The sequence below is a fragment of the Parambassis ranga genome, chromosome 7 (assembly GCF_900634625.1).
Source record: "Parambassis ranga chromosome 7, fParRan2.1, whole genome shotgun sequence".
Classification (NCBI taxonomy): domain Eukaryota; kingdom Metazoa; phylum Chordata; class Actinopteri; family Ambassidae; genus Parambassis; species Parambassis ranga.
In genome coordinates this window covers 3,659,654-3,681,050 of record NC_041028.1, presented here as the reverse complement: position 1 = coordinate 3,681,050, position 21,397 = coordinate 3,659,654, and the positions used below count along the sequence as shown (strand labels likewise).

At 42.6% G+C, this 21,397-nt stretch overlaps 2 protein-coding genes across 4 annotated transcripts; both read right to left on the bottom strand.

Moving 5' to 3' along the window:
- Positions 1-63: 63 nt before the first annotated feature.
- Positions 64-2,649, bottom strand: lmod3 (leiomodin 3 (fetal)). Its single transcript, XM_028408970.1, has 3 exons — positions 2,087-2,649; positions 440-2,005; positions 64-315 (listed from the first exon to the last, which is right to left on the bottom strand). The coding sequence occupies exons 1-3, from the start codon at positions 2,372-2,374 to the stop codon at positions 268-270; spliced, it is 1,902 nt and encodes a 633-aa protein (XP_028264771.1). The 5' UTR covers positions 2,375-2,649; the 3' UTR covers positions 64-267.
- An 858-nt stretch (positions 2,650-3,507) lies between these two features.
- On the bottom strand, positions 3,508-21,195 carry frmd4bb (FERM domain containing 4Bb). Of its 3 annotated transcripts, none has more exons than XM_028408967.1 (23): positions 21,044-21,195; positions 15,106-15,171; positions 13,660-13,754; positions 13,466-13,558; positions 13,181-13,265; positions 12,826-12,882; positions 12,711-12,733; positions 11,483-11,566; positions 11,259-11,324; positions 10,915-10,972; positions 10,747-10,833; positions 9,407-9,483; positions 9,192-9,330; positions 8,775-8,916; positions 8,452-8,585; positions 8,146-8,262; positions 7,413-7,641; positions 7,268-7,321; positions 7,014-7,161; positions 6,631-6,798; positions 5,652-6,430; positions 4,842-4,980; positions 3,508-3,889 (listed from the first exon to the last, which is right to left on the bottom strand). In XM_028408967.1, the coding sequence occupies exons 2-23, from the start codon at positions 15,169-15,171 to the stop codon at positions 3,853-3,855; spliced, it is 2,877 nt and encodes a 958-aa protein (XP_028264768.1). In that variant the 5' UTR covers positions 21,044-21,195; the 3' UTR covers positions 3,508-3,852. The 3 variants fall into 3 exon arrangements, with proteins under 3 accessions (XP_028264768.1, XP_028264769.1, XP_028264770.1); XM_028408969.1 differs by lacking the exon at positions 3,508-3,889 and adding an exon at positions 4,004-4,621; XM_028408968.1 differs by lacking the exon at positions 6,631-6,798.
- Between the last annotated feature and the right edge of the window lie 202 nt (positions 21,196-21,397).

The following is a 21,397-nucleotide window of genomic DNA, read 5'->3' as shown; positions in this document are numbered from 1 at the left end:
GTTATTCCTTGGAGGCAAGAAAAATAATCACTCTGCAAAGAGTGAATTGTTTTAATAATAATATATTATTAAAAAGCATTTTAATGAAGATTGATGCAGTAAACAGTAAATTTAAATAGGTGTTTTTTCATAGACTAACAGGCGTGATACAATAACTAACCAATATTTTTGTTGTATATTAACACTGTTACAACAATCATTATTTGTAGTGTTCATCATCAGTGTGTAAAACAAACATATGGTAAAGAAACAGGCAGGAGTTGAGGCTCAGAGGAGACTCGTTTCACTTGATTCCAGGGCTTTAGGGAGCGGCACCTGCAAGCAAACAAAAGACCGGGACATGAAGTTCTCGTTAGGTGCATTCACATGTGAAGCTTTTCAAACTTCCATACTACCAACATCGATTGAGTGCACGGTAATAGTTACTAGGTGTACTCACGGATTTGAGATAGGCCACGTTGCTCTTCTTGATCTCATTGAGGAGTTGATCTCGGGGTGTGAGGTCAACCTTTGGGGGCACTCGTCTGCGGGGGATAGGCTTCAAAGTCTTTATCACATCCGTCAGGTTGGCTCTTTCGTCCGCCATCGCTCCGCTGCCTGCGTCTATCACCTTGGGAGTCTTCCTCAGCTGGTAAATTGCGCTCTCTGGTCTCTTGTTGTCCCTTGGGTCCAGGTCTAGAAATGGATCCCGTTTCTTGGGAGTCCTCTTCAGCTGGACGTCTTTTAGCGGGTTTGCTGGTTCAGCAGGTGACTGTTTGGGAATGCTGTTGTGTTTGAGCTGCTTCTGTGGCTCTGGCTGTTCCATCTGATCAGGTTCCGAGTCCTGCTCCAATGTGGAGGGGACGAGACCGTGTTCCTGCAGGAGTTCTATCGGCGGCATGTATCCCAGCATCTCCAGTAAACCTGGAGGCAGATTCAGCTGGCTCTCATACATTTGCATCAGCTCCCTCTGATCCTTCAGCTGCTGTTGCTTCTGCTCCTCCTTCCTCAGCTGCCTTTGGCGGTCCAGATTCCTGGTTAAAATGTTGGTCACCACCATCCGGGGCCCCGGCTGCTCAAAGTGGTAGCCCATCTTGAGGAGGGTGTTGTTGGCCTTGAGCAGGCGAGAAATCTCCATCTCTGCGTGGTGACCCAGCATGTGCCTCTGATTGTGAAAACGCAGCTCTGTGAGGGTCTCGTTGAACTGCAGGCAGCGAATGATGGCGACGATGCCCTTCCCGGTGATGAAGTTGGACTCGATGTTCAAAGTGATGATGCTGCGATTCTCTCGTAACATGTTGGCCAGGTTGAAAGCGATGTTTTCATCAGCGCCTGTGTTAGCTATGCTGAATGTTTTCACGTATTTATTCTTCTTTAGGACGTTAACATAGTCCAGGAGCATTTCTTTGGGAATGTTTTCTATGTTGTTGAGGTTCACCTCAGTGATAGAGGGGTTGTTTTTGCGAATCTTGTCCAGCGTTGACTCCAAGTTTGTCTCATTTCCCGAAGGTCTTGATGTCATTTTTAAGTTATTAAGTGCCAGTTTGGGAATTTTTAATTTGTTGATTTTTCTCTCTTCTTTCTGTGGGAGCTTCTCGATGCTGTCATCTGTCTGTGGCTCCTCTGGAGCCTCTCTGGGAAGCGAACTGTCTACACTTTCCTTTTTGTCCTCATTGGGTCTTATATCTAAAGGCTCCGTCTTCTCCGGTGTGTCTGAAATAGCCTGATTGTCTTCTGAACTACTTTTTTCCGGCACATTTTGGGTTTGATGTGGAGGCTCTGCGGGTTTCTCTGTATTTTCAGGTTTGTCTTCCTCAGGTTGCTTTATCTCTTCCTCATTTTTTACATCCATCTTTTTGTCTTTTTCATCCGACTCAACAAATATTTCCTCAATTATCTCCTCTATGATTTCCTCTCCATCAGCACAATCAGCAGCTTCCTCCTCAATGACTTCTTCTATCACTTCATACACCTCATAATTCACGTTGTCTTTTTCCTTTTCTTCAGCCTCCTCCCTTAAAGTTTTCTAATGAAAATAAGAAATCATAGCACTCGTTAAATTTGAAGTTCTACATTCTAAAGTGCATTTGAAGGTTCAAGATCTTACCTCACTTGGCAGCAAAGTTGCTGGCACTCTTTCCTCCTCAAGCATACGTTTAGACTCCTTCTCCCAGTACAGGTAATCAACCAGGGACCTGTGGTCGAACGTCCCTGTTGGAGGTTTCTCTGTCTGGTCCTTCTGTCTCTGTCCGACAGGCACACTTTCATCTGGAGCAATAATAACATCCATCTCACTCTGGAGCTCCTTCAGCTCCTCAGGCGAAAGCATTGCGAGGATCTCATCCTCGTCAATGTCCTCTTCATTGAGATCCTCAAGCTCTTTACTGTTAGACATACTGGAAGTCTGCTGTCTGTCTTCTACTGGTGAAGAATAATTTCTGTCCCGTTTGTGACTGAGGACAGAACAAACTAAAAGCCTCTGACTTTGACTTCAGCTGGGAGCCGTTTGCTCCTGCCTCATGCAGGCTCTAAAATTAAACCCTGTGAACTGCATGGAAGATATTTAAGGTACAAGCTGGGGAAAGACATGCTAACATTCTTTTTTCAGCCCCTTCTCCCCCAGCTGGCCCGGCCGTCAGGATCTTTTGGGATGACAGTTGCTTCAGGCAACAGGGAAGTCACGACTGACGGCAGCAGGTGGATCATTTTCAGAGGCCTGATGGGGAGGGAGACCAGTCCCTCAGACAGAACCCATCAAGTGCTGCACAACAACAAACAAAGAGCTGAAGGAGGTTTGTCTTCTGGGAGACAGATCACAACACAAAGCAGTGTGAGACATAGCTAAATTAAAAAAATCTCCTCAGACAGCCTAAAACATAAAATGTACTATAAAAAAATTAAATGTTATGTGTAGTGTTTACTCACTCAATAACAGAATCTGAACTGGTTGTTTACCAATTGCACAACTCTATTTAAAAAAAAAAGTGACAACAGCAAGCTATGTGTCACACATACATTTATTCACCTCCTCGTCCCCAGTGGAAAATACTTTATGACAACATCTAACCACAACGTATAACTACACACTGACTGTACAAATATGTGAGAAAACAAACGGCGTATGTGTTTTTTTTTTTTATGGCAGTGGTGTTGTGTTATAAAAAAAGACTTTGTTTTTATAAAAACAAAAACTAAAAAAAAAAGTCTCATCATGCATTTTAAAACACATTACTCCACCAACAAAGACAAATGTTTCTATAAACAATATTGACATAATACATTCTGAGTGTGATGTTTAAAGAAATGAGGAAATGGAAATTTATTTATCAAATACACAGCTTACTCTAACAGGGGATCAGATCTGCTCTCATCATGTCACATGTGTGAGCATGTTCAAGCCAAGTTTGGATTTTATATTTCAGACTATTTTTAACTGAGATGACTGTAGTGATTGTTTTTATTCTATAACCTACTGTTCTGTATAAGGCAGTAGCTAGTTCCTGTTAAAATACATGAAGCTGGATCCAGTAAAAACACACGTTGCCTATTTCTTTTTCTTTTTTTTTATCTTTGATACACAATACTCCTCGTGGTTGTGCGACATCTTAAAAGTTTCTTGACACATTCTCATCTGCCTGTACAATTCATCCAATCCAAGGCACATGGGAAAGTCATTCAAGAGTGTCATCAGAGCTCTCCTAAAACACGAGGACGGCGTACACCTCTCTTGCCAAAACCTGAAGGATAGAATACCTCCAAACACAGAGGGTATGGCAGGAAAACAAAGGGTTCGTGTGTACAGCTTGTGTTTCATCCCCTTCATGTGCTGCTGGCCATGGCGTCATTTGTGCCAAAGTTTGGTTTTGGTCCTCTTCAGTGGATGCTCGTGTAGCTTCCATCCAGGTAATATCTGCACAGATGCAAGAATACGTCAGTTCAAAAAGAAGAAACATTTTTTTTAAAGTGATTGAAAGTGATAAAAAAAAATTGGAAAAGCAACACATAAAATATCCATGATATTATGTGAAGACATGCAACATGAGCAGCACTTTGTGGAGGAAGTGGAAATGTCTTTTCACCATAAAAATATCACTTTAGGGAAAGCAGTCTGGATTTGTTGGTCTAAAAGTTTTTTGACACTGCAAACTGAAGCTGTCATATTGATCTATACTCTCTTCGAATCCAACACTGACATAAAAGCGAGCATAAAGTTGGTTCAGACAGGTCATCAAGTCAACCTCAGCTCCAAATCCCAGAGCGAGAATTGATCTCTGCACCTCCACATCAGCGGATTCTTTCATCTAATTAGAAAAATCTTAGACTCCACTTGAATTACTAATCAATTAGCTTAGCCGATGTCCGGTGTGTGATCATCTTTATTATTGTTACTGATACTATGGACCAAAACAAAATCAGCAAACGACTACATGAAAGGATGGATGGTTTCATTCACGAATGCAGATAGGATGTCGAAATGGGGATGACTAGCACCATGACACAAACCCGCTGTGTTCAGTCTCACCCTTAAGTGCTAGAATGGTTCTCTGATGGTTCATCTGTACTAGTGGCCTCAGCACCAACCACATCTACTGACTCAGATTTTTTGGCCATTGTGTCAGACTCTTTGTTTTCTGAAGACACTCTGCACACACACACACACACGTTAATCATAAGTCAAGATGTGAAGGAGGAAAAGGAGAAAAGAGAGACAGTCAGAATACTATTAAAAGATAAGGCCTTTGCCTAAAAAAATCCGAAAGAGGAAGTCGTTTTATCATATTAAAATTACACTAATTATTCAAATGAACTGTGATTATCGCTGGCTGACTTCCCCTTTTGATTGAGCGCACTGCAGCACTCACCTGGTGTGTGTGGGACTGCGGTTGTACAGAGATGCTGGAGCCGGAGGGTGAGAGTACTGAGGTGTGTCGGGTGAATCAAACTCTGTCAGGCCCACTGCCAGCTGGTTACGCCAGTTCCCCGTGCTCTCAGCTGAGGACACTGAAAACAGCACAAGAGGGTGTAACTCTGCACTAACTGTTCACATTTATCCCTCATATGAGGCAGTATGTTATTAAATTGCAGATGGTGACACTTTACACAGAAACATCACACTTCTGATCTGTAATGGACTTTTGATGAACAATAGCTTAAAATAACACTTTTAAAAAGGACTAAATATTCATGTACCGTAATGTAATGTATCTAATAAAAAACTTACTTTAAATTCCTCTTTTCACAAAATATGCAAACCTTAATGCATCCACATGAATGATATCTGCATGCCAATAATGCTGTTTTATTAACTTTGTATAACAAACTGAGAAAGTGTATTTGACCTTTACTTTCTCCCATTAGTTTTGTTGATTAGGCACTTTAGGCATCAAAACTACTTGTTTAGGTTAAAAAAATGAGTTAAATCAGACTTTTTACAATGTTAAATACATGTTACAAGGAAGGCTTCTACATTCTGTGCTGAGCTTCTCTTCTGCTTTTTTGACTACCTTCATGCCGAGTCCTGCCCAGACAGGCAGAGCTTCCATGTACTTATTCACACAACCACAGGAGGAAGCGTATCTATGCAGCCACATGTCATTCTGATGAAACCTAAACCATATGTGTGGTTTTCTCTGTAAGGACGAGCTAATGAAATAGCCAGAAAATCATCATACCTGAGGAAAAAGAGGTGGTTCGGCTGGAGTGGCTGAAGGCCGCAGGCATGGTTTGGTAGCCCAGGCTGAGCTGAGAGCCGCTGTCAAAGTCATATGCAGCCAGTAATCCCCTCCCTCCCTGACCTCGGCTGCGGTGGTACCAGCCTCTCAGATGCTCCGCCACCAGTGCCTTCTGCATGTTCTTGGCCAGCAGCTCATTTCGGGGCCCCTCTCTACTCCGTGGTGGCCTCACTGTTGCGTACGGATTCTGAGAGAGACTGTCTGCCCCGTCGCTGCTGTAGTGCCTGAATCTGTCGTGGCCATGGTATCCGTTCATTTGATAGGACGGGTTGACGTTGTAGTGGCCTTCAACTTCGTTCTCATACACATAAGCACCGTTAGCATAAGTCTCCATGTCTGGGCAGGGGTAGCCGGGGACATAGTAGGCACTGGGTGCATAGTGTGTAGATGTGTCACATGAGTAATTACAACCAGAGTGGTGCTGGACCAAGTTGGGCATGCTCCCAGTGTTACCATACACTTCCACTTTCCTGTGAAGGCGATGCATGGTTGAGGTACGGGAGTCGAGTGTACTGTAGTGGGAGTTGGCTGCCCCGCAGTAGTCCAGACTGGACTGACTGGTGTAGGAGGAGCAGTCCTCTAACACCTCTGTGCTGTTGCTGCGGTGGGCTGGTGACAAGATAAAGACAGGCTTCTCTGAGTCAGTATCCTTTCTTAGCCTGGGCTGAGACTCCAGACTTCCACTGCGATGCCTGAAGCAATGAGGAGACCCCTCAGACCTGGGAAAAGCACACAACCTTTAAACTGTCTCTTACAAAAACAGAAAATATAATAAATATAAATAATATTTCTGGATTTATCAGGTAAAATAAAGGTGTTGACAGTGGGGGTTAGAGGTTAGGGGGGTTTGGTAGGAAGCAGGGTGTTAGTGTTATTAGAGGTTCTGGGGGGTAGCAAGGCAGGGGAGCAAAGATCACACCTGAGCTGGCTGCTGCTGTAGGCATTGCGGGTCATAACCGGGGTGGGTGGCATGCTGCGTGGATCTCTAGGAGGTCTGGGAAGGGTTTTATAGGGACTACTGTGGGTAGAGGAGGCCTCTCTTGGATTCTGGTAGTAATGGGAAGCCTCCTGGCCATCAAAAGCTAATCTAAAAGGGTGTGGTATAAGGAGAGGATTAACAAAAAAACAACAACAAAAAGGGATGAGGTGTGAGCAGAGGAATGAGGCGGCAAACATGACACAACAAATATTGTGGGCTCTGCCAATGCATGATATCATTTTGAAGACAGTTGTGAAACAAGTTATACTTTACTAAAGACCTCATACAAAAAAAAAACAAATGCAGTAAGTGGGTTTCACCACCTGCTGTGGTTCTTGTTGTGATGATTCTCTCGTGGACATCCCTGTCTGTCCACATCATATTCTGCACCGAGTGACCGCATCGGGCTGAGCTGAGGGGAACCTTGCACTGAGCGTGACCGTGGCCTTTGGTTTGCACCGTCTGAGTCATCTGAAGACACAGAAATGACTCTGTCACATCAATAACAGCCATGATAAGGAAGCCTCGTCAGTGTCTAATGATTTTAGCACAACAGAATGTGTGCTGTCTGACTCACCATCATCCAGAGGGAGACTAGACAGGGAGCTACAGTCTGAGCGGACGAGTTCATCTGGAGGAAGAGGAAATATATGTCAGTGTGTACTGCGAATGTGTCTGAATGATTGATGCGGTAACACGCTGTAGGTCGACCTACACCGTACCTGCAATGATCACAGAGGCCCGCTGCGTGGGCTTTTTTCCCTTCTTGATTCTGTACTGGTTCATCTCATCCTCTATCTGCTGGAGCTTGTGCATGGCATCCAGGCAGTTTCTCCTCCTCTTCTTCTTGACGGTCTTGCACAGTTCTGGCTCGTTAGCCAGCTTCTTAGCCGCCTCCACAATCTTCTGCTGAAGGGCAAATCGGCTTTCCAGGTTCCTCAGGAAGGGATCCTGCACAGTTAACAATAAATAACAGGTATTCAGCAGGAACATTTACATAATGTGCTATGTATTCCATGGTAATCTCAATGCTCTCTGTTCCTCTCTCTCTCTTGGGCAACACTTGTGGTAACAAGCGGTGACACCTGTCTCCTGTGTGACGTTATTAGCGGTAGTTAGAATGTGGGACACACCTCTCAACAGTAGCATAACACTCATCTGTTTAGTCTCTGGGATTTTTTTCAGGCCACAGTAAAACCATTTACTGGGACTTGTAAGCACCGTTTTACATTTTACTTTTTGGCTCAGATGCTGCTGAATTTACTGGCAATGAGGCAAAAATGTAGCATGATGATGATGATATATATATATCTATATATATATTTACAGTATATCAGACTCTGGCCATGACAGTGAAACATATATAAATATATAACCTTTAACTGAAAGTTAAAGCAGGCGATGGGCAATGACTTGCTGTTACATTTGACTAAATTGCAGAAGGTAAATACAGACCTCATTGTAGGGAAAAAGGTCATCTAATTTGAAAGCCGTGCCAACTCGCCGCCTGACCTGCGGCGGTCTTTCACCTGAGGAGAGGGGATACTCTTTTGGCAGCTTGCCTGTAAGCTCCTGGAAGCACAACACAACAAGTCTCTCAGACACTCAAGACAAAGTGCGTGTAAGGGCACAAGCAATCAATTCAGCTGTCGGCCACACAGCAACACAGTTTAATAAAGGGAGCGGAGCAGTCTGAATGTGGCAGAGAGGAAAACATGGGTTATGTGTGCAGCAGCAGAGAAGAACAAAATGATTTCTCACCGCCTCTCTGAGGCAAATCTTCTTCAGCTCTTTTGTTTTCTTGGCCAGAATATCTTGGATCTCCTGTTCTTTTTTTCTCAGTTCGGAGAGTTTTTCTTTCTTCTGTTCCTCGCTCATTTCAGAGTCCGCAGAACCTGCAAAAACAAGATTCGGATTATAACACGCTAAAGATCACACTCATGTTCCAGATAACGGAATATCACAGACAACTTTACTTTAAATTCTCACATACTGAGTTTATACTCCAGATCCCAGTCAGACCATGTGAGCACACAGAAACCTTAATACAAACTGCTTCATGAGCTGGATTAAGTAGAACTAACCTGTAGACACTAGGCTACCATTGCTGGCAGTAATAAAGTTATTCTTCAGGCCTACGTCTCCCAGTCGGTTTACTTTTGCTCCTGCGTGCTCTGTGAGGTCCATGCCGATTTCCTCCAAACTTCTTGCTGCGCCTAATTTTGCCTAGAAGGACAAAAACACAAGAGAAGCTTAATAACATTTAGAGGCACTTAAAGCAGTTATTATTACTTTCTACTGCAATGCATGCTTTTGACGTGGCTGAGAAGAAGAAGAAGAAGAAGAAGAAGAAGAAGAAGAAGAAGAAGAAGAAGAAGACACTCAAAGATGCTTTACAACAGTGAAATCAATTAAAAATAAAACATTATAATAATTAAAAAAATGAAAAATAGGCCAAAAGCAATTCTAAGGAGAAGGCTTTGAGCACGACTGACACTTACTTTGCTTTGCTTTCTGTCCAAGTAGAACTGGTGCTGGCTGATAGCCATGACCCAGATGGTCTTGATCAAAGAATGGCTGGCATACCACGTGTGGATGAGTAGGCCTGTCTGCCCGAAGGTGCGTTTGGTTACCGCTCTCCTGCACAAAAAATTTACATTTTTTTACACTAAAAACAGCAGTTAGAGACTTCAAGAATCTCTCCCCTGCTGCTCACCTGTGTGGATCATTAACTTCTACGGCAAATTTTTTCTCCCGAAAGTACAGGTTTTCTAGCTGCTTCCACTGGTACAGCTGGAGGTAAAAAAAAACAATGGATATAAGCAAAGTTTAATTTCATTTCCACAAAAAACATCTCTAAATGAATATCATGACTGAGATCAAGTAAACTATTTTAAAAACAAAGTAGCGCAGGTGTTTGGGCACGTCTGCTTCACCCGCAATCATTAAAAAGCCAGACTGTAACATGAACTGTCATTACAGTCTGAGCTGCCAAGTCTGCAATAATGCAGGTGTTAGAGAGAGAGAAGAACGCCACAAGGGGACATTACACAGCTTGTGTACAACAATTTCCATTGCTCATCACGTCCATCACCCAGGTGCTCACCGACACCAGCCAAAAGATGAACAACCTATTTGGGTCACTGACTCACTCTGTGTCTGGATAGCAGAAGATGAAGTGTGGGGAGGAGACGCACCTTCACCGAGTTTTACAGCAAACATATGCGATTGATCTTAAGCATAAAGTCATAAATTAAAAACAGAAAGATCCAAAGTTACCTTTACTCTTTTGTCCAAAGTCTTACAATTGATGTCCACTCGTCTTGTTTAAGCTATTAAATCCTCGCTGGCTTCGCTGTCAACACAAACACATACTTTTCTCCGTCTCCTGTCAGCTCCTGACTTGTCTCCTCAGGTATTCTCAGAACAAGAACGATACCGCCCAAATCCAGCCTCCTTGTCCCTTTGACATCACCAGTTCACTCCCCTGAATTTTTCTCTCCAAAACACACCAGCTGACTGCTTGCACAATTTTGGCAGGCAGAGGATGGATTGCAACATTCTGAATTATTACAGAGCTTTAAGAGGAAAGACAGCACTTTTGTATTAATGCCCTGAACCTTCACCTTCTTTTATCACATCACACACTTCACTGCAGGTCTGTGTCTCAAGCTGCACTGAAGCTGGACAACATAGCTGACAGCTCACTCACATATGGGTGTTTCGCCTGTCAACTCGCTACCAAGAACAATACCAATGAAACAAGAAGAGCTAGTTCAGACTGAATGATTCTCCAGCCCTTTGTCCAGAAGTCATTATATGAACTGACAGACTTCTCCGAAGTGAGAGATTCTGAGGTTTCAAGTCTGGCCTTGCCTGCTGCGGCAGAAGCCCAGACTTTGCTGGGGTGAAATAGATGATGCATGAAATAAAGCTGGTGAATCACCACAGTATGTCCAGCAACAGCAGTCCTTACCCATGCTATCATGTTCACAGTCAAGCAGAGAAACAGCAGGAAAGCATTTCAGAGACAGAGCTGCAGGCGAGGACGTTTACCTTTCGAGGTTTTAATTTATCCTGCAGGTCATACTGGCCGATGCCTTTATAACTGATTCCCAGCCACCATGGCATCCCTTGTTTATCCTGCGGGACAAGAACGCAGGTTACATCTCGCTTCCACATGCAGCAGCTGTCACTTCTTATTAATCACAGAGGAAGACCCACCTTAACTTCATAATAATGCACGCCATACGTTGGCAGTGATTCCACTAACGTCAAATATCTGCAAACAAAAAAAAACACATCTTTAAATCATCACTTGCTTTTGGACTTCTGCATGTGGTTTGAATGTGAGGAGGTGCAACAGGGAATCTGATCTCTGTCCAGTGAATCCCTGTGATCTCACTGCAGCTGAAGAGAAGCTATTGATTTCTATCAGATGATGAGAAAAGGCGTGCCAGAGGGAAGAAAGGGTGAAGGGGGGGAATAATGGAGGTGAGAGGAAGATTAATGAACTAACATTCATTGTCCACTCACGGGTGTTTGCAGCACGTTTGTTCAATACTTACTGCACAATGGCCTGTCCTCGGGTGACACCTTTGAGCTGCTTATAATGTTCAATAACTCGATCCTCACTGCAAGGTCAAACAAAGGGAAATACATTGTTATTGTGGGATAATTTGATCAACTGGTTGGTGCTGAAGCATTTTATAGGTGCTGCGCCGGTATCAGGTATACATAAAGGACGTTTGTGTGGGCAGGAGACAGCTGTAATCATTTCCTGTAGGCATACCAGTAAGCCAGGGATGGGTGTTCCTTGAGTACTTTGGTGGGAAGTGTTGGTAGTTTCTTCAGCTCAGCTCGAGTGTTTTCATCACTGTAACAGAAAAAAAATAGGTGAATTAACAACCATGTTTATCCACATATATGTAGGCTAAATGTTCATTTTCTTGGTTATTTTGCATACATTTTTTCACAGGACCACACAAAGGTGACGTAAACATCGGCTTGTTTCAGTCGCCTTAAGGCATTGATTTTTCCTGGTGACTTTCGTAAGGTCGGTGAGCTTTGACCTTTGACCCATAAATTCTAATCACTTCATCTTTGTGTCAGAGTGAACATTTGTGCCAAAACATCTTGAGAAAATTCCCCCTCAATCTGACTGACAGCTAATAAAATGTCAGCTCGAAGGCATAAATGCAGCTGAAAACTGATTTTGATACAAAATATGTAGTGTATTTTAATCGTTGATATCTACACTGCATTCGAAACTTTAAGGAGGAATTGCTCATAAAAAAAAAATTTTGTTATATTTTGGCTCAGTTAAGTATAGATATTAGGGAAATGTTTGTCTACTAATTATATTTCAGACGTAGATTCAGATATTAAGCATGCAAAGGAGTATAAACTTGAGTTATAAATGAGTAAATAAGCTCTTCCACACAAAGCTGAAATCTGCAATAATATATCCCGCTATATATATTTTTTTCTTCTCAAAAGTATGCCATCTTGAAGCTTTAAAACCCTCACCACAAAGCCAAGACATACATACATCCTAAATTTCTGTTTGAACTTGTCATATTTCAAAATGTTGTGTCTATAAAATACTGGCATCACCTTCAAGTTACTTAAATCCAAATACTGAGAAAATAACCTTTGTCATCAGTGACCGCAACTAAAAAACAATGGTGTCTATATCTTCCCATTTTCCCCACATGCAGCTGGCAACATGCACAAAGAGCCGCAGTAGAACATATCATGCATGATATCTGTTTAACAGCTGCAACGTGAAGGTGTCTCTTCTCCACAACACTTGGCCCCTATCAGCACTGTGAGATTCATTAGCTGCCTGGTGCAAGCTTTTCAGCACTCTGTGGTGAGCCTCACGTAACACTGCTATTGATTTTTGTTGTCTGCACTGGAGAAACAAGTGACCTATTGAATGTCTTCGCTAAAAGCTCACTATTAACTCTTCCTGCTGCAGTTAAATACTTCTTACCCAGCTGATAATGTGCTCTTACCTTGTGTAGTCTCCTTTAGCCTCCTGATGATTGAAAAAAAAACCCATTTATTAGTTGACCTGCTTTTTAGATGCAGCAATTAATGTATGTATATGAGGACATTAAAGGCACTAACCTGCAAAGCATTTGCAGCTAATTTGAAGACATTCTCACTTTCCACTTCGATCATCCCCTGAGAGACATAAGAGATAAGCAGGATGAAAAATAAATAGCATGCAAAGACAGAATGTGGGCTGTGGAGAGAATCGTTTCTGCGCTGCCCTACTATAACCTCCTGCTTATTGTTTTTCTACTTTCTTACACTCTCTGCTTCACATTCCAGCCAGCAGAGTAAGAAATCTGTGCCCTGCAGCCACTGTGTGCTGAGCTGGGGTGCTGCAAGGGTCTAGAGACAGTGAATCATCCTGCAGAGAAAAAAACACACAGCAATAGCAGGATCATTTTTCAGAAAAACAAAAGAGAATACTTACATTGTAGACGGCAGATTTTGCATTCAGGTAGAACAGCTCCACTGTTATGATGTCTTTAAGCTGTGTTATATTTTCTACATAAAACCTATAAAAGAAAAAATGCAAATTAATGCAACAAACTGAGTGCATGTGCAGTGATATGATATTATCATAAAACTAATCAAAATTCTCTTGATTTCATGTTGACAGCTTAGGGATCAAACTTGATGTCAACAAAGTAGTGCTCCCTGCTGGACAGTCTGTGCATTGCATTAAATAAAAAATAGGCCTATATATAATTATTACCTGACCAGGAAGTTTAGAGCGATGGCCCCAGGCTTCTTTGAGAAGTCATGTTCGAGAACTCTGCGGTCCATTTGCAGCCACTTGCACTGCCCACTGCAACAACAGCAAACAACCTGAAGCATCAGCACGCAGTTTTTCTTTGTACATATGCGGCACACAACTGTGAATATCATTAAAAAAAAAAAAAAACATACTTGTCGTCAACAAATGCGAGTCCAAAGAACTCCTTCTCTTTGAGGTTGAAGTGGGAGGACACCAAGTCGAGGAGTTCGTAGGACAGTAGCTTCGGCTGTTGGAGGGAAAATTTAAATTTGAAAAAAAAAAATGGAACCAAGGTGCACTACGTTACATAGAGAAGTCCACCTGAGAGAGTAAGGCACTGACAGATATGCTACTCATCAAACTTGTGTTGATGTGTCCACTTAGGGGGCATCAAAAGCAACATATAAATCAAGCTGCAACATCCGGGGCTCAGATTTGAAGGCCATGCGGATATGTCAAAACATGTAGTTCACGCCGCAACCACTGGGGGGCTGGCTCCAGAAGTGAGTCATTTCCCATAGACTCCCACGTTAAAATGACCAACTTCACAGCAGAAATAAACATGTTTACAGCCTGGTACAAAAAAAACATTCTGGTCTCAAATGATAAGATCTCTTTTATTCTGATTTAAATTTACGCATAATTATGAGTATTGCTGCTTCGAGTGACAGGCAGTTGCCGTATTCACAGCGCAGCACAGATTCTTGCTTCCACGGTCGCCCGATCTCCTCAACTCCACTCGTGCTCCCCCTCTTTGCCCGCATTTGGAGTTTTGAGCCAAACCGAGGACTAGTTGACGGCCCATCGTTAGAGTTTGAATGGGAGTCAAGTCTGCTAAGGGATGAAAGGACAGAGTTGTAAACAGGTGAGAGCTGATGCCTCAGCCCTCCTCCTCTGTTTAGAGAGGGTTTTTCCAATTTCACATAGATGGCTTCTTTGACTCCTCTTTCAAACCATCTGTCCTCCCTGTCTAGAATTGGACATTGTTATCCTCAGAGAGATGCTCTTCAGAAACAAACGAGCAACGTCACGGAAGCTCCATCCATAGTTTTTACTGTCAATGGTATGAGTACACCTTTGAACCATTACAGAAGATTGTGGTCTTTGTGCTGCCTGGGTTATTTGATGTGTTATCATATTTGTTTGTAAATTAATATCTAAATATTTAAAAGTCTAGTTCCAGGTTCTGCAAGGTAAAAATAATGGTTTTGTTAACTGAATCGCATCTTTGCAGTTAGCTTTAATGCAGTTAACAGTTAGCCCCTCCTATAATCACTGTATTGATTGACTAATCATTGACTATAGCAGCCTTCAGTGCTCATGGTGTATTTCTTAGCATCGTTAGCATTTGTGTAGAGTTTGCAGTTCTCTCCAAGTCTGTGTGGGGTTTCTCTTATTATATTCCAAAGATGTTATGTTAGGTTAAGAAGGGACTCTACATTAGCTGTACAGGTTGTGATCATGAGTGGTTGTGCCTCTCGGTGTTGCCCTGGCGACCTGTCCATTGACAGCTGGGATAGGCTCCAGCTCCCCCAAGACCCTGTGTAGGACCAGTTGGGTGGAGAAAATGGATGGATGGCAGCTTTCAGCATTCATACCTGAACCAGCAGCTCCAGCTTCCTGTCATCCAGCAAATGCACTTGGCACAGTCTGCCCTCAGTCATCTGCAGAGGGGGGAGGAAGAGAAGAGGAAGTTCAAGGACTGATTGAGAGCAATTCATCACATGGGACAATAACATCAGCACCTTGTGTGTTAGTCATATATTTACCACACAGTGTATACAGCCCTGTTCACTGTTAAACAAAAAAGTATAGAAGCTAGAGGCTTTGATGGTAAACTGCATTGCTCCTTTTCAGGAAAAAAAAAAAAAAAAACACACCGGCGTTATTAATGACAATAAAACCTTTGTCTCAAGGATTTGTTGCCATGGTAACCAGGAGAAGGATTTAAGGTTCTTCCATTCTGAAGCCTTAGCTTTTCGTCCCTGAACCTTTTCAGCAGTACATTTTTCAGGGTCTTGTACTTCACCGATGTGTTCTTTTTTCTATATGTTTTTGGATAATTATTATATATATTTGAACTTTTTGAGAAAAGTATTCAATTTACAATTTTTGTAAGCCAAATCGCTAAACACATTTTTAAATCACTTTCCATCTAAAGAATGAAATATGACATATTAAATAATGTCTCTGGAACTCATAAACACACAGTGAGAAGAGAAATGATGTTTATTTGTGTAAGATCATTTTTCTCTTCAAACAATAAATCAAATCGCCAGTAAAAAAAAAACATAAAAAAATAAAAATGACAGATTGAGGCTAACCAGTTGTACAACAGTACCTGCCCACAAACTGGAAAGAATATACACTAGATAGATCCAACAGCTTCCTCCTCCCTGACAGAATGAGGCTGATCACAACTTCTAACACTTTGGAGTGAACCGAGCAGCTGCTGTACCTGGTAAAGCTCTCCGGAGAGAGTGCAGGTGTGGATGCATCCCTGACCAGAACTCATCCTTTAATAGGCGTCTTCTCTCCCATCCAGACCATGAAATTGTTAGCTCTGCCTGAGCAGCAACACCCAACCAGGCTTTAACTGGCAACTTGTTCCATCCTGGTTACTGACCAAGCAGGCAGCGCCTCTGCTTGTGTGTGCAGCTTATAGAGTGTGAAATGAACAGCTGACTTAATGAGGGCAAGCTGAGTCAGACTCCTGACCACTGTTCGGGTCTTACTACTTATTAATACAAACAATATGGGTCAGACAACAAACATGCGTCTCTTTATTGTCTGATTTTCCACTGTTAATTCACCAGTGGGTTGTTCATTCAGTGGATTAACAGGTCTGAATGTGCAGTTATAAACCAAATTTATTCTATATACATGTTAACAGACGGATGTTATGTGATAATAAAGGCCGGATAGATTCCCACTCAAGCAGCAGAATCAACACGCTCATTTATTCTTTTCCCACTGCACTAATAAATGATTAAACAAATTGCCCTGCTTCCTGGATGAGGTGACACATTCAGTCGCTCCTTTAAATTGCACCATCTGTACTGTTTTAACGAGCACTTTGTCAATTGCAGCCCCTGAGTAATGTGTCTCTCTTACCGCCGCAGCTATAAATTGTCTTTCATGATCCACATGAAAAAGCGCACATTATTCGATAAATCTAATTAATTTAGAGTGAGCCTGCTTGTGACAATCACAAGAGTATTATAACATTGATTTGAGCTTATGACTGCTTCACAGCAGGGGTCTCTCTCTGCAACAAGCGTGACATTTTACCTCAGGCTGATGTGTACAGTAAAAGGCTTTGGCCACTAGATGGAGCAGGGATATATATATATATATATATTTTCAATTGGACAGAAGTTCATACGTGGAAAATCATGAGCAATTATTAGATCAGTAGACCAGAGTCAAATTCAGCTTTATGCAATATAGATGAAGGGAGTGGGAGGGGTAGCCAGGGCTTTTTAGGAATCTACACCATTAATCATGTGAGGGCTGTAATCACCACAAGAACTGCTATTTATATCTGACAGAGTTACCCTGACTAACCCTGTACTTTCACAGTGGAACAGGCTCTTTAACTCAGACACCCCAGTTCAGAGGATACACAATAATTAGACTGGTGGAACACACAGCACTGCAAAAAAAACTCAGTTCAAATGTAGTAAAAGTAGTTTTTTCCTCCCTTTTTATTGCATATGACATCATTGAATTGATAGTAAGGCATCAAGCAGCATGCTACTGTTGTAGCTGTTGGAGGTGGAGCTAATTTGAAAACATTATGTGATTACTAACTGGAAGTAGAAAATTAAGAACACCTGTGGCTCATTATCATTATCATTATCTTATACAGCCTCAGTAAAAGGCTGGCAATGGACAGTGTGGGGTTAAGACAAGCCCCGAACCTCCATGTTAAAAAAAAAAAAAAAAAAACATGGAGGAAGACAGATGAAAAGAACTGTCAGTCTTTGTGTTTGTCTCTCTGGAGACGGGACAGGCTCTGGCTGAGTTTTGCGCCGCAGGGTTTCGGCTGTAGTCTGGAAGCCTGAGGTCGGCATATAGACAGCTTGTTATACGTATGTACAATGAAGCATCCCAGTGGAGAAGGTGCAGATGTGGCCTCTTTCTTATACATTTCTAAAACAAAGACTGATTATCTGAGATAATATTATATATATTATATTATATAAAAAAAAAGAACAGTTGTGTCCAGTCGGAGCTAACAGGAAAATATCTTTGTCTCCCCAGTGATCTGGCTGCCAGTATTTGGTATGTCACACTGGTTAAATGTCATGTCCAGACTGCCGCCTGTCTTATCTTAGTTTCCCATTTTCATGCATTATTGATGAAGGCCGGTATCACACGCAAGTCAGCGTCTGCTCCGTGTGCGTACATGCTGTTTTTTTTGCCCTAAATTATGAAATACATTGTGTGTTGATGCAAAAACACACCTTAACAATAACTCAAGTGAATTTAAGTGTCCTTACAAACAGCATGTGAAATCCAATCACAGCATGTTCTTTGGATTACATGAGATCTTACGGTTCCTCTGTGGTATTGTGACAATCTGAGTATCGCTGTTCTGGCCTCACTTGACTTCAGCCGATAACACCGCTGCACAGTTAAAGGGGGGACTCCATTCAGCATAAATATGCAACAAAACATATACGTATAACTCCAAAGAAGGATGATGAGTTGAGCCAAAATATACATTTAATTCATTTGGTCTTATTTTAAGGCCTCCTAAAAGAAATCTCCTCTCACAGGATGCTTAGGTATCATCTACTCTAAGCACTGAGCAAGAAGCTTTAGTTACGGAGGCAGTGGGCTGAAGGATACAGGCCAGGATTATCTTCTCATCTCCTCATGACTCATGTTATCAGCGGCCAAAAGGTTTCTGTCTTCCATCATCTCATAACGAGAACCCGTCTTTTTTGTTTGTGATATCTGGGAAAAATCATGAGCACGGCGAGGGTGCAGGATATTACAGAGAAATTAAAACCTGAGAGAAATAATTTTTTTTAATCCTCTTTGATACAACAAGGACAGGACAGACTGCATCACGGAGGAGAGACTGGTGTGAATGATGTCATCATGCAGTACAAATTCTCATTTCAACCCTGAAAAGGGCATCTACAAAGGCAGCACTGGGATGTGACGTCTTTTTCTGTGACTGTCCTACAACTGCGCACAGTATTTTATTATAGCAGCCGCTGTGACAACAGTGGTCAAATCTGCTTCTAGAAAACATATTACACCTACACTGAGTCTTCACCCCCCCCCCCCCCCCCCCCCCCCGAGAGCTCACAGAGCTTCAAAATGACAGTTTCAGCTACAGTAAGAACTGACCTTGAAACATTAACAATGTGTATTAACTATATATTAATCTGTTTTTTAAAAACACATTAAACAGACGCCTCTGACGTTGGATACCATACAACTGCAGTTCCTCAAATGGCCACTTGAGGTCATCTCTTAACTGTGTGTCAATCATCACTGACCTCTGTGTTAAAATGAGCAACTTTACAGCAGAAATAAACACATTTAGAGCCTGGTACTAAAAACAGATCTGGTCTCTGCAGATGATTTTGGGCCATTAAGGGCGTGGCTGCTTTGAGTGACAGGTATTTGCCATCAAAGGTTACTTGCTGTCTGCCTATAAGAGCCACCCATGCAGCCGCAACTCCACTCACACTCCAACATTGCCAGCACATAACTATGCTATGTAGGCTTCTGAAGTGCTGTTTTGGGTCTCTGTGGTAGGAAGCAGTCAAGTTGTAGCACCTTTCTCTAGAACGGGGTCACCACTGTTTTCCTTAATTTAACCAATTCAGCTGAATGGCACTGTCCACGAGTCTAAAGGTGAAGGTTCTGACCTGATACATGGTGGATTCACTAGAATAATTAGATGTCACTGTCTGTTAGGATGTCGTGTTTAGATCCTGAAAACCTCTCCACCCTTCTTACTTCTTAAAAGTCAACCAGCTGTACAAATGCAGCAATCTAGTACAGAGCCCACTGCTTACTTATGACTCCTCTATAAGCAGTGAGCGCATGCAATTTGGAGAGCTTTGCCACATCTGCCCTCATTTGAAGGATTTTAAAACAGAGCCGGCTCGCTCGCAACCCTGATATCACAAACTGCAGAGTTTCATTACACTGCAGTGACTTTCTGCAGCGCTCCGGAACGTGGCACTGAGGCTCGGACGTGAATGGGTGGAGGAAAAACCCAAAACACAAAACAAATTACATGATCTGCTGCAACCCAGTGAGGGTCATCATATTCAAGGAATCTAAACAGAGTTATATTTATTGTCTTTAAGTGGAAACAGATGTTAAGAATCAGATGACAGTATGAGAATGTATCTGATTCATCTGTACTGATTTCCAGGACGTCTTCACATCTGAAGTTCAAACTCAAAATCTGCTTCATCTTCTCATATAGTCCGTCTGTTTTAAGTATACATCACTACTCATCTGTCCTAAAATAGATCTTTCTCGGCCCGTCTCAGGAGGCTTTGGATCCTAAATGGGACATTTCTACCTGAGACATTTCTCTGGAGCATCTCGGCCTGATACATATAAATGACAGAGGATGTTCACGAGTAAAACAGGCTGAGTGGAGACGTGACTCTTTCCTTTTTCAAACTGTTTGTCAGAGGACTGTAAAGATTGAGCTGAGATGATAAATGACACAGGACATCCTCTTAAACAAATAGGAAGTTTAACACTGGACATGTGTGTCACATGGACGTCACAATAACAATTCCTGTTTACATTTCCTTCAACCACCTCAGCAGGTCAGTGTCAGCCACAGTAGGTGTTTGATTTTAAATCCAGAACAATGCATTTTAAAAAGGAACATCTTGGCCTGAACTTGCATCAGCAGGCACGTGCCAAGGAATTAGTCAGCATCAGCAAAAACAATTTAGAAATGCTAATGATGCATGAAAAACCACAAAGTTCAGTCATAAAAAAAAAAATCCATCAATCCGGGCATGATTCACAATGCTGCAAACAGCAAACTGATGATTCATGCAGCATTTTTAACATTCACCAAGTCACTCTTACTAAATGATTCCAGCCTGCTTATAAAAAAATGACTTTTCTAACACACATAGATCTGCTGTTCCCACTACAATCAGCAGCATACACACACCCCTCCACCCCCAGTAGGGCCAGTTTCCACTGTGCTGGGAGAACAATGAATGTGCTACTGTATAAGCTACAACTGTACATGGGTGGTTTCCACCTGAGCCCCGTTATCACACACAAATGTGTCAAACAGAACCTTCCTCCTCCTCCTCCTCCTCTTCTTCCTCTTCCTCCTCCTTCTTCTTGTGTCTCTGAGGAAACGTCTCAGCTGAGCCAAACCCAAAGCTGCTATCATTTCCATTGATGCTCTCACATGCATGCATCATTCGGTCTACTTTGTCTCCACACAGCTCACACTGAGGCGGGCTTAATCTGCTCCATCACCCCTTACCACAACCACCACAGTCAGCTAACGCCTTTTACCTTTAACTCTCCTTAGGCTTTATCCCGCGTTAGGTATCGATAAGCTTCCACTGCATGCTTCAATCAGCCCCGTTCAGCTTTCTCCGCTCCGGTGTCCATCATCATTCGCCGGTACAGCTACTACTGTAGCGCACACACACTCGTATTGAGCCACACTCACCACGCCTTCACCCGCCGCCGGCTATTATGTGAACGAGCCCTGCATCTCCTCCCTCCCTCCCTGCCTCCCTCTGTTGATCCCTCCCTTCCTCTGTCTTCCAGCAGCTGCCGGCCGGCCTGGTTCACACTGGATCCTCAGAATAATGAAGTGTGAGAGCCTGCTATCATTTAAACCGCAGCAGGTTCTCAGCTGGA

Bases quoted from the DNA above. Each gene is read 5' to 3' on its own strand.
- lmod3 (XM_028408970.1), bottom strand. From the start codon at position 2,374: ATGTCTAACAGTAAAGAGCTTGAGGATCTCAATGAAGAGGACATTGAC. The intron at 2,006-2,086 runs GTAAGATCTTGA...TATTTTCATTAG, and splicing joins CAACTTTGCTGCCAAGTGAG to AAAACTTTAAGGGAGGAGGC. The intron at 316-439 runs GTGAGTACACCT...GTTTGCTTGCAG, and splicing joins ACGTGGCCTATCTCAAATCC to GTGCCGCTCCCTAAAGCCCT.
- frmd4bb (XM_028408969.1), bottom strand. From the start codon at position 15,171: ATGACTGAGGGCAGACTGTGCCAAGTGCATTTGCTGGATGACAGGAAG. The intron at 9,484-10,746 runs GTAAACGTCCTC...TTTTACCTCCAG, and splicing joins ATAAATTAAAACCTCGAAAG to CTGTACCAGTGGAAGCAGCT. The intron at 8,917-9,191 runs GTAAGTGTCAGT...TTGTCCTTCTAG, and splicing joins TGGACAGAAAGCAAAGCAAA to GCAAAATTAGGCGCAGCAAG.